The 12856-nt window shown below is 36.6% G+C and overlaps 2 protein-coding genes across 5 annotated transcripts; both read left to right on the top strand.

Annotated features, from left to right (window-relative positions):
* The first annotated feature begins 675 nt into the window (after nucleotides 1-675).
* Nucleotides 676-6732, top strand: LOC148409470 (retinol dehydrogenase 13-like). Its single transcript, XM_088439484.1, has 7 exons — nucleotides 676-821; nucleotides 1276-1394; nucleotides 2172-2327; nucleotides 2416-2520; nucleotides 3553-3765; nucleotides 3999-4100; nucleotides 5610-6732. Exons 1-7 carry the CDS (start codon nucleotides 757-759, stop codon nucleotides 5909-5911), a joined length of 1062 nt encoding a protein of 353 aa, XP_088295610.1. The 5' UTR covers nucleotides 676-756; the 3' UTR covers nucleotides 5912-6732.
* On the top strand, nucleotides 5967-11932 carry decr2 (2,4-dienoyl CoA reductase 2, peroxisomal). 4 transcript variants are annotated; one of them, XM_088439489.1, is made up of 10 exons: nucleotides 5967-6087; nucleotides 7632-7733; nucleotides 7790-7858; nucleotides 8069-8120; nucleotides 8188-8323; nucleotides 9012-9136; nucleotides 9254-9347; nucleotides 9999-10103; nucleotides 11024-11276; nucleotides 11595-11932. In XM_088439489.1, the coding sequence occupies exons 2-9, from the start codon at nucleotides 7633-7635 to the stop codon at nucleotides 11242-11244; spliced, it is 903 nt and encodes a 300-aa protein (XP_088295615.1). In that variant the 5' UTR covers nucleotides 5967-6087; nucleotide 7632; the 3' UTR covers nucleotides 11245-11276; nucleotides 11595-11932. The 4 variants fall into 4 exon arrangements, with proteins under 4 accessions (XP_088295615.1, XP_088295614.1, XP_088295611.1 ...); XM_088439488.1 differs by lacking the exon at nucleotides 5967-6087 and adding an exon at nucleotides 7027-7074; XM_088439485.1 differs by lacking the exon at nucleotides 5967-6087 and adding an exon at nucleotides 7057-7205.
* The last annotated feature ends 924 nt before the right edge of the window (nucleotides 11933-12856 follow it).

Consider the following 12856-nt stretch of genomic DNA (forward strand, 5'->3'; position numbering starts at 1 on the left):
TTAAAAACAGGCCAAGATTGTTTTCACTCTGTTTTGTTGTGGCTAGTACAGAAACAGCACTGCTATTAATCACGGTGAAGGTCAAGTATTCATGCTGACAGCAGGAAGCACCGAAGGTCAAGCACACCAAGGGGGATAAGTCACTTTCACACTATTAACAAATGTAACAGTAACAGGCTGCTCTATTCCGGCCACTCTGTCTTTCATCTCCTTTTTGTCACACACCAGACTCATGGCCTACTTTTGTGTGTGTCGCCTCAAGTTTCCACCTGGCCTTCTTTCGTTCTTTCTTACTCCCAAAGCTTTCCTCCTGAAATTGCCTTCTGTGTCCTTGCTGCCCTATAAACGTCAGTGGAGCGATAAAAGTTCAATTTCAAATGGCCTCTTTACTGAAAGTTTCTTCCACAAGATTTGGATGCTATATTGTGAACAACACTGCCTTATAATATGCAAATGATATGACATTCATCGTACATAATGACATATCAACATTTCCCACTGTGAATAATAATAATAATAATAATAATAATAATAATAATAATAATAATAATAATAATAATAATAATAATAATAATAATAATAAATGTATAAAAGGTATGTTTTCGAAAGCGCTTCCGGAACAGACTACAATTCCCACAATGCCAATTAACACATTGACGTCATAAAAAAGCATCCGTAACCTTGTGAGCGGTCTGGTGCAGCTGTATCAGCTGAGGAAACAGCACAAAACGTTTTATTTAGCATACTTTGTGCAAAATGAGCAAGTATGTCTTGCCAGTTTCTATCTTTGGAACTGTTATCGGATGTGCTGTGTTACTGAAGTGAGTAGCTCTTGAATTAGCAATGCATAACTATAATGCATAATAACTTCATATGCTTTACATTACATTTTCATTCTATCGTCCAATGCTTTTTTTTGGTGTGTGATTTGTCTGACTTTAAATACACGTTTTAACGGCTGATTTTTCATTCTGTTTGGAATTATTTTCTTTGAAACAAAGTCGAATATGCTAGTCAAGGAAAGATTAAACTTCATTGAATTTTTGACACTGCACATGAATTTATTGTAGACTATATTTCGATTTGTCTTGTATTCATGAATGATCGAAAAAAACACCTGATTCCAACTGAGTAATATGCACTGATTCTGTCAAGAAACAAATGTTACCCAATTCCTCCTGTAATTTATCATCACTCTTTTTCCTCAAGTCTTGTCAGAACTGTGAGGCAGCTGTTGCAAATAGGTCAACCTGAAATGTTGATTTCTTTTTGTAGGAACCACGTTACTGGTGGTCGATGTCCTAGCAAAGCCAAGCTTGATGGGAAGACTGTGATTATAACGGGGGCCAACACCGGAATCGGGAAAGAGACAGCACGGGAACTGGCCAAGAGAGGTTTGGAGACATTATTAAGGATTAGGAATGGGAATATGCTACAAAATTATTCTCCAATAATACATGAAAATAATAATCCAGTCTTCCACTACAATTATTCATACCAGTAATAAACAATGTTATGTCTTGGACTTAAAAGGGGAAGTATATCCAAATCTTTTCTTTACAATATGTTGTATGTAGCCAGATTAGTCTAACATTCATTTTGATGAATATTGTATGTGAAATTTGACTTATGCAGAAAAATGTGCTTTTTTTTTATCCATCTGAGCCACTTACTATCGACAGAATATTGCATCACAGTTTCTCAGTTCAGGTAACAACCAATCGCAGCACAGCTTGGGAATGTCACATTACCTGCTGCAAAACAGAAGATCTGTGAGTTGTAACCTGAGCACTGAACAACTGTGATGCCATTTTCTGTCAATAGCCAGTGACAAAATGGCTCCCATAGATGGACAGGTAAATTTTGCTGCTTAATTCATATTCCACAAATGCAATTTTAATCACTTTATTCAACTATGACTAATAAATGCCTTTAACATATTATTATCTATGGTTTGAACATTTTATTCAGTAATTCAGATACCACTAGTGGCAATAGCCTGGCATGTATTGAAAGTTAGGACTTTATATTCTGTGTGATCCCACAAAAAGCACTAAAATATACAAATGGGTGTGGAAAATGTGCTTTTTAAACAATGTTTTGCTTGTTAACAGTAAATTGAGAGGCATGTCGCCCCAAAAAGTCTTTTGATCACTTTTCTTCATGGTCAGGTGGTCGAATCATTATGGGATGTCGAGACATTGAGAAGTGCGAGACGGCCGCAAAAGAAATCCGGGGTAGCACCCTGAATCCTCATGTTTACGCCTGCCACCTTGACTTGGCCTCCTTGAAATCCATACGACAGTTCGCAGAGATGATCAAAGAAAGTGAGTTGAAAAAAAAAAGTTACACAATCTTGTTTTCTCCTCTCCGCTGTAAGCATATGGGTGTCTGAAAATTGATATTGCCTTACAGGAGAGCAGCATGTGAATGTGCTAATAAACAATGCCGGGGTCATGAGATGTCCTGCCTGGAAAACAGAGGATGGCTTTGACATGCAATTTGGAGTGAACCACTTAGGTACATGCGCAGTTTGAATGAATTTGAGTTTGAAAGGCAAAGTTAGATGATTGTTTAAAATATGTAATGAGTTGGACAAATTAGGCAATAAATCAAATTAATTTTATTAATTCATCATTTTAAAAAAGCATATTTTGAAAAGTGGCTGAATGCTGGATTGGTTTACAAAACATGTTTGTAATAGGTACTAATGAGCTTATTTTTATTTTTTATAATAATTTATCTATGATAACATTTTTGAATACCAGCTATTTTTAGGAACTACTTTAGCTTAACATGTGGAAATATTTGGAAAAAAAAAATATATAGTACCTGGGCTCGAATGTCTGGACTCTTAAAATGACGCAATGTAAAATTACCTATTTGGGATAAATTAATTAACGCAATCATTAAATAATGTTTCACATACAATCAATATTTATCAAAACACATTTTTTCACTTGCTGTCAACTGAAAATGACATCACATGTTCTGATGGCTCAGGTAGCAACCAAGCTATCACATTTCAGCTTATGAATGTCACATGACCAACAGGTGAGCCATGATTGGTTGTTACCTGAGCCTTGAAGTACCGGTGATGTCATTTTCAGTCGACATTTAGTAGAAAAATGCCTTTTAGATATTAATAACACCTGAAAAATAATCTATCAAATAGATATGGTAACATTACTGCTGATCTTTAATCAGTATTCATATTTTTTGTCGAAATATTTTCCACAGGATTTGTTTTAAATGTATATCAAACCTTTAAATAAGTGCTTGTTGTGTTTATTTCTGCCATTAAAATCGATTAACGTTGTCAATGATTGAAGAAAATCAAAATTTTGTGTCTATATATATATATATATATATATATATATATATATATATATATATATATATATATATATATATACACACACACACACATATATACACACACACACACACACACATTTGGTTTGAAAGTCGAAAATGCATAAATGGATGGAAATGATCGAGTAGACGCCCGAGTCAAAATCTATTAACAAATATTTTCTCGTCTATCTCCAGGCCACTTCTTACTGACCAATCTTCTGCTGGATAGGTTAAAAGAATCCGCCCCCAGTCGGGTGATCAACTTGTCCTCGCTCGCCCACCTCGTTGGCAAGATGGACTTTGAGGACCTCAACTGGGAGAGGAAAAAATTTGATACCAAGCAAGCGTACTGTCAGAGCAAGCTTGCCAATGTTCTCTTCACCAGAGAACTGGCCAAGCGTTTACAAGGCAAGTCAAGAGGCGTGTGTGGGAAGGAGTGCAGCGTTTATTGTTATAATTTTTTTTTTTTTTTAGATCTCTATAAGGCAAGCCAAAAGTACATAGGTTTACACTTTTAACTCAATTGCTGAGGGTAATAGAATATAGTTGGACTCAAAAATAAAGATGGTGGATCGTAAAGGTGCTATAGCTACTTTTGGCCCATTGTATTTTCTCAGCAACGTTGTTGTTTTATGTGACAGGCACAGGAGTCACGGTGAATGCTGTGCACCCCGGCGTTGTTTCCACTGAGCTCGGCAGGCATACCAGTCTCCACCAATCCCAGTTCTCCACCACTCTGCTCAGTGAGTATCATAAAATCCTTGATAAAGGAAAAGCATTTTGAAATTTGTATCCATCCTGACGTCATTCAATCTCAAAAACATCTTTGCATTTTTGTTTAAGAGTCCAGACATTCAATCCCAGGTGATTATTTTCATTTTTTTTCAAAGAGTTAGACTAGGGTTGGGATTATAACTTAAAATATGTCGATTTTTGCAATGCGCGTCAGACCGGTCTCAATTCATTGCGAAAAGCGGGGGTCAACTTTAAATACATTTTTGAAAAGCGAAAGATAACTACATAAATAAAGATAATAAAATATATTTTGGGTACCCTATAAAGTGTACACCTCAAATGGCATTTTTCCTTAAATTGTATGAAATGAATAGACATTTTCTTGTATTTTTTCCATTAATTCATAAAAGACATATCTTAGTACACAACGCACTGCTTCCGCTTCCCCAACACTTGAAAATATGTCAGCTACCGTAATGTATATGGTATCATCACAAAGTTCCAGTTCTCTGATTTCCAAAACAGTTGGATTTACGTTGCTAGCGCAAACGGCTCAGGAGTTATGGTGATTCAAAAAATATCTCGCGGGCCGGGTTAAACACAAACGTATACGGCCCGCGGACCGTATGTTTAACACCCATGGACTGTAAGAAAGCCTAAAATAGCTGATATTAAATGAATTAAGGAATAAAGATAAGACAAGTCAGATCATATGCGGTCGAGGTTGATCATGAAAGCTATTAATGCATTATCATTTTATTATTTCGTACATCTAATCTATTTATTATTGAAATATATATGTTGATACATATTTTATCAGTTAATATTGAATACAGTATATTTAAACATATGTTTTATAATCTGGAGTAATCGGCTATTTAATAAAATTGAATTCAAAAAGGTACATCTTTGGAATATATTTCTTAATCAATATTTTCCATTTGATTATTTACAGCCATTCATGCTCAGTTTTTAACCGCAGTTAATGTAAATGTTAAATGTGTATTTATAATTGTTTATTTTATAATTGTTTCTGTTGCATCGGAATATAATGAGAATGTTTACCCTAAAAACATTGATATATTTGATTCAAGCAATTTTAAGGAAACTGTCGAATGTGTTTGTATAATTGCTTTTTGTATTTCGATGTTATTTGCAATAAATTAAATGTGAATACCATATGAATAAATGAACAAGTAAATACATTTGAATGGTAAATGGGCAGCATAATTCATATCCAAAGAGATAAAAGAATGCAAAAATAACACAAAATACTCTTTCATCCACCAATTCTAGGGAAAAAATTAAAGCAATAAATAATACAGGACTCTTGATAATGCAAATGCATGAGAGGCCTCGGGCCATCCTTTGCTCAGCCTTCAGTTGCCAAGTGATGCTCTCTTTTCTCTAAAAAGAACATGTTTGCGTATGCATTTAAAATTCAAATCAACATGATCCTAATCCAACTCTTTGAACGCTCGCCAATGTTTCTGCCACGCTTACGCACCCCCCCCAAGGTCCCCTGTTCTCCCTGCTGGTGAAGAGCCCCGAGCTGGGGGCCCAGCCCAGCATCTACCTGGCAGTGGCCGAGGAGCTGGAGGGGGTGACGGGACGCTACTTTGACGTGCTGACAGAAAAGGAGCCGGCCCCCCAGGCCGTAGATGAGGAGGCAGCTCACAGGCTGTGGGAGATCAGCAGCAGGCTTGTGGGTCTGAAGCAGGACCGAGGACAGTTCGGCAATCCCTGCCACGCCGACCCGCCGCCTCAAAATCAACTTGGACCGAACCCAGGAGCAAGCGTTGGAGCTGTGGGCTTGTAGCACGTCTGTTCTACTGCCTGGGCCCGGCAGCCGTATTGGACTGAAGCGGCGCTCTGTGTTAAAAATTGGGTTTGTGGCTCAAACATCACGGATCTTCTTTCCCGAATGAAAAGAATGGAAATATCTTGAATCCATTATAAGTCCTTTTTTGGGAAGAGGATAACGAGTATATGTCTGTGAGTACTCTTGAAGGGATAGTCCATTTATTTAGCATCCATCCATTTTCCTTAGCGACTTAGCTACTCTCGGGTTGCTGACTTTCTGGTGCTTCTGTCAGCTGTCTTCGGGTAGGCGGGGGACGCTCTCAAGTAGTTGCCACCCAACCGCAGGGCACACAGAGACAAACAACCATTCACACTCACAAACACACCTAAGGACAGCTTGGAAGGACAGTTTGGATTGTCAAATCCAGTTCACCTAATATTCATGCTTCTGGGAATGTGGGAGGGAACCACTGGCCTCTTGAATGAACCATGTGCATTTCACACTATTTTTGTTCAAATATAAGTTGTTTAAAAGTTTTGCTTGAAAATTATCCAAAGGGTAGGAATGGGCTTTGTATCTAAAACTTTCACTAGAGGTTTTAATGTAACTGTTGGTCCTCTGGAGATATGCTGGAACAAATTTTGATGGACGCTTTAATGTGAATACAGAGCTTTATTCTCATAACACTTCAACGGTTTTCTTTTTTGTCTGAAGTGAATTAACCGTAGAGATTTCCTCCCCTATTAAAACATGGAACTTTGTGAATCGAAAAAAAAAAGAACGCTGTAAAGCTGCAAATAAACCTCGATCTGCTTACATGTTAAGCAGTAGTGCCACCTGGCGGTCGTTAACAATTGATCAATTATCATTATCATTATCATTACAGGGCACATTTGTAGCACATTTGAACCTACTCTTAAAATCGTCTGAAATAACTCATTATTACAAATCAGTGGTGCTCTTGATTTCGAATTGATACGTTTATAATTTATCCATCAGGTATGTAGTAAAAAAAAATGTTCGAAACACTTGTAAAGTCGTTCAAACATGAAGATTTTACAAAATATTACACCAAGAAGTGAAAAACACGGCTGCAGTATCAGTAACGAAGACACTTTCCTGGAAAACCTCATTTCCCAGAATGCCTCGTAAACAGTCTCGGAAAACTAGCGTCCAAGGTACAAACAACCGTTCCAACTTAGAGACACTTTCTAAAGCCGTACTTCCAGATCAAGCGCAATCAATTACTCAGGAAATTGGTGCTTTCAAAGCTCTTTTTGTCGTTCTTGGCCAGGTTTTTTTTCTACAGGTAACGAGAACACAGGCTAAAGTTAGCTGTTGTCTAATAGACTTCATTGCATAGCACAGCGTCAAGATGCTAACACTAAGTTTTCCTGAAAATCTCGTTTTGATTTTCATTGGAAGTAGAAAGATAACATGCTGCGTGACTGTATTTTGCTTTATTTATAACAAAATAGCCATATGGCGTTTTAAATAAGTGAGATTATAATTGAATAGTTGCAAAATCTGGAATTCGTGTAATTAATGCTTGAATAATTTAATGCACGAAGACTTGAATTTGTTTAAAGACTGCCAATCAATGTAATTACGATAATTCATTGATCAATTAGTGATGAAGTCTGTATTTGATTATAAATAGCGGATAAAACGGCACAGCATCATCGTGTTGGCAATTGTGTCATGTTTGATTGAAATCCTTGTATTTCTTGACTAGGATGGCAGAAGCACAGCGAGTATGTGATCTGCTCCCTGAAGACGTTTCTTCCGATGACTGCCTGACTTCATACACTCACATCTACAGCCCAGATTTACTTAAGTAGGTATTCAACAAGCTTTGTATATGAAGTGGTGTTAAATTCTCTGTTTTTTCAGAGATCAGGTGGCATTCATCACAGGCGGTGGATCAGGAATTGGACTACGGATAGCAGAAATCTTCATGAGGTGAGGAAAACTGTAGCTTCTGTGGAATCTGTCTCATAATATAAGTTCAATGTTTTGAATTGAAAAAAAAAACCTTTCTTCAATTATGTTTTGAATTTGCACGACTAAAACAACATCATAATGAAATTATAGTACCCTACTAGTGCAAATCAAGACTAGTGAAAATTCCGGCATGTGTTATTTATTTATTTATTTAGTCTCATTTTTCAGGCATGGCTGTGACACGGTGATCGCCAGCAGGAACAAAGACAAGCTCACTGAGGTTTTAATTATCATGTGATTGTCTTTTCCGAACGTGTTGGATAATTATCGTTTAATGTCCCCTCCAGGCGGCAAAGAAGCTGTCTGCCGTTTCGAGACGACGCTGCCTCCCGTTGTGCTTGGATGTGAGGCAGCCTGAGAGCATTTTAGCTGCTGTGGATGAGACCCTCAAAGAATTGGGCCGCATAGACATCCTTGTTAACAGTAAGACGCAAAACAAAAGTTACAGCACATTCCAAACACATTACAGCAGGCGATTGTTCGAAAGGCTATGTTTCGTTTTTAAGACTGTCAGAGGGCACAGGTCATTTGTAGATGAGGTAAATAAAAACAGTTAAAATATTAAAAGTCAGAACGATAGTTAGTTGTCATTTTTCACTTATCATTATTTAAACTATTAACATGCATACATACTTATTCGATCTAGTTTATATTTGCTTCAATAAAAACTCAAATATTTAATTTAAAATATATTCATCATCATTATTCATTTAATCAAATTACATTTGTAAACATTTTTCACTCACTTTTATTTTGTTATTTTTAAGCTGAGAATAATTCAATGTATGAAATTGACGTTACATGCATACTTGTTTATTCAACATTTTAGAATCAGTTGTGAATCATTTTCTAAAAATAAATACATTTTGCATAAAAAATAATCGCAAAATTTTAATCAAACAAGACCCCCGCATTATATAGTACAAAGTTGAACACATGTAGACAGACCTGGAACAAAGATCAAGTGTGAAAAATGTTAGCTTAATCATCAACTTTGTATTTTATCTTTTCATGTCAAGGTCCCTTGAGTCTGTAGTACAAGATTGTGTGTGTGTTTTTTTAAGCACGTCACTGATGAAAAAAAAAAAAGAGATTTGCCATCTTTTGACAGATGCTGCCGGAAACTTCCTGTGTCCTGCCACTGCTCTTTCCTTCAATGCCTTCAAGACAGTTATGGAGATAGACACCATGGGAACCTTCAATACCAGCAAAGTTGTGTATGACAAGTGGTTTAAGGTACAGTAGTCTCAAATAGATTTTGTTTTTAAACAATTGTTCAGGTCTAGTCATCACCTTTCACAAGCGCAAGGAAACACATGTCTGTCTTGCCCAGCTATTTGTTTTTACATTCAGGATCACGGAGGCAACATTGTCAACATCTCTGCTACACTTGGATACAGGGGACAAGCGCTCCAGGTGCATGCTGGATCTGCCAAGGCTGCAAATGGCAAGATTTGTTGTTTTATTTGAACTCTTTCAGTGCCATGGATGAGAGTATTCATCTTTTAAAATAGTAATAAAAATAATACAATTCTAACCAAATACGTATTTTTCATGGGGCGTAGCTGACACCCTTGACAAGTGCTTATCTAATGTTAGGCCTGCTGAGCACTGTAGTTATAACTGTGACCGTTGGATGGCAGTGTTCCCATACAAACTACACATACATTAAGTCAGGGGTGTCAAATTTACGTAATGAGTTTAATCTGGCCCGCGAGATGATCTTGTTAAGCATAAAAATGAGCTGATTTTTTTTTTTTAATCAATGAAAAATTTGAAATTATTCTAGGTAAGTATTAATGTTAATGTTTTATGATTAATAGTGATGTTCTACAAGTCAACTCATCCAATGCCAGGGATGGATCTTCATGTTTTTTTTTGTTTATTTTTGTGCTTTTTTTTTAAGAGTTCAGACATTAAATTCCAGACACTTAAGCATTAAATTGATACTTAAGTACATTAAGGACATTAATCTCCAGGTACTTAAGTAAGTATCTGGGATTGAATGTCTGGACGTGAAAATACGTCCCTGGTTTTGAATGAGTTAATGACAGTTTGGAGAATCGTAACCCTCTTCCACTATTTCTTCTGTTCCTAGATGCCATGACCAGGCATTTGGCTGTGGAGTGGGGCCCAAGCGGGGTACGAGTAAATGCTGTGGCCCCCGGTCCGATTTCTGGCACAGAGGGCTTCCGTAGACTGGGTAAAAAATAAATAAATAAATAAAAATCTCCATCATTCTGATTGTTAAAAAAGATCTGACAGCTGTGAGATGCTTTCTTAAAATATAAAGTCATTTTTTCCCCTCGAAACAGGATTAGGTTAAGTGAAGGGGTGTTCTGCTGTTTTCTCAGATTTGCCTGAGAATTCTGACTTGAATCTCAGAGTGATGAATTTAAAGTGATAATACTATCATTTATTCTGAGAATTCTCAATTTAAAGTCAGAATTCTATGTTTATTCTTATTAGTCAGAAGTTTCAGAAGTCAGAATTCTGACTTTTGAGAGAGAAATTCAGTCTTTAAAGTGTGGATTCTAAGAATAAAGCTAGTATTCTCACTTTAAAGTCCAAATTCTGATGTACACACGAGAAAACTGCCAGCCCCCCCTTTTTTTGTTTCATTGGCTCCATTCCTGTTTCCTGTGAAAAAAAAGACATTTATTTTATGGTTCAGTAAGAATTCTACAAATAATGTCAGAATTCTGACTATAATTCAGAATGAATTTAATTTTGAATTCTCACTTTGATTAGAGAGTAAATGGAAAAATAAAGTGACTTTAAAATGAGAATTCATAGAGTGAAATCTGAATTCTGAGATAAATCTGCAGAAATCTCACTCTAGTCAAAATTCCGACTAGGATTTGATCTTTCAGGTAAGATTTCTGACTTATGAGAATAATGTAAGAATCCTGACTTTAAATGAGAGTTTTGAGATTAGTTAGTATTCTTATTTTAAAAATCAGAGATAAAAGTGAGAATTCTTCAGAATTCTCACTACAGTCAGTTATCTTTTTCTTCACCAGCCCTAGTCCTGTAAAAATCACATTCACCATTTCAATCAATATTTCATTTAAATTGATGTTCAAAGCTTTAAACTTAATCGAGACTTTTTCTGAAACTCAGGTGGTCCCAGAGGAGAGGCGGCCGGTCTGTTCCAATCCATTCCTTTGCAGCGATCAGGCAACAAGACGGAGATGGCCCACTGCGCGCTCTTCTTAGCCAGCCGGGCCTCGTCCTACGTGACCGGAGCCATCCTGGTGGCGGACGGCGGGTCCTGGCTGACCGCGGCTAACGACGTCTCCAAGCTGATGGGTATAGCAGCTTCTAAATCCGCTAAACTCTGAGCAGGGGCTCTCCCGTCCTCCTCCTGACCCAGGTGTGTAGGAGGAGGTGTAGATAGTTGTAACAGTGTTTCCCACCTTTTTTTTTTTTTTTTTGCCAGGGGATGAATTTGATACTGTAAAAATGTCAGCATTTAAGAAATGATGGAAATTTAGGGTTATAGATACATAGATACATTATATATTATATAGATACATAATATAACTGTATCTATATACAGTTATATTATGTAGCTATCTTTTTTTTTGGCTTATTTCTTGTGATAGAGTGGTTGGGAATCACTTCATTTTTTGCAGTTTGTCTCACTGTCACACAGCAAATAATGTATTTTCCTTTTCTTCTTTTTTTTCAGGTTATTGGTCATCGGAAAAGAGAGACAAGTAAAAATAAACATAACATAAGCCAAAGTGCTGTAACATAATTTCTTTGAGGCTATAAGATTGTAGCCAGATAATCTTAGATGAATAACCAACAAGCACATTTTCAATGCATGGCATTTTCAACTTTAATACTGAATTGAAATATGCAGTTTCTGTCTTCAATATGAGTGAAATCTTTCATTCCACTTGTACTTTTCCTCAGGAACATCCTGTAGTTTTAAATCCTGTCATTATGCATTTCATGTACATTTTTTCACAATCCATTGTATGATGTTCATCCGGTGGATAAAAAAATATCTATTGTCTTTAATTTTGGATCCTTTATGTAGCGGTTCAATTATTTTTTTTAATTTAATAATCCAATCCCCTGGCTACTTAAATGGTAGGCTATTTTTTATTCTGCTATCTATGCCAGTGACATATAGTGATTGGCGGAAAAATGTTATGTTTTTCCAAAGCCAGGTGTTGCTAAATATAAAACAGATTCTGTATAAAGCTTTTTGCCAACAAAACAGGCCTAGATTATATTTTGTAGTTATGAGAGATGAAATGACCATTTCATTATAGAGGTAAAACATTTTGTGACGGTTTTCTTTCTTATGTAAAAATGTACAATGGCAGTGAAAATGGGTAAAGGTTAATTTGGAAGACTTCAAAAGTGTAAAATGCGGGCCCATCCCATCCAATCGGAGAATCAATACTGATCTACGACGTGCGGGGGCGCTCTAATACCACAATTTACAAAAGCACTTATAATTGTAAATGACATAATTGCAAAAACCGAATTGATTTGGGGACTTTGGTGTCCTCTTACTGCGTGAGACATCCAGTTCTTTGTAGTGTGACTATTTTACCATATTTTCTCCATTGGTAGGTGTCTGTTGGCTCCAATTTAAAGTGAATGTGATTAATTCTAACCTTAAGCCACATCCTTTTATTAGGCGGTGTGCACAGTTATGCAACATTATCTCGGTTATTATTACTTACCATGAGTATTGATCTGCATAATGTATGCATCCATAATAATTTTATCGTACACAAGGAATACATTTGATATTAAACGTACTAATCATAATCACATTTTGCAGCCACGAGCAATGTTACTACAAACCGATCTTGAAAAAAAGGGAAAAATATGTTTTGGAATATCAACCCCTAAAAAGTGACATTGCGGAGTGTTTTGTACGCTTGCGTGAAACGTCAGCGTGTCTGCGGCGACGGAAGAAGGAGGAGG

The sequence above is a fragment of the Hippichthys cyanospilos genome, chromosome 17 (assembly GCF_059441005.1).
Source record: "Hippichthys cyanospilos isolate Australia breed blue-spotted pipefish chromosome 17, RoL_Hcya_1.0, whole genome shotgun sequence".
Classification (NCBI taxonomy): domain Eukaryota; kingdom Metazoa; phylum Chordata; class Actinopteri; order Syngnathiformes; family Syngnathidae; genus Hippichthys; species Hippichthys cyanospilos.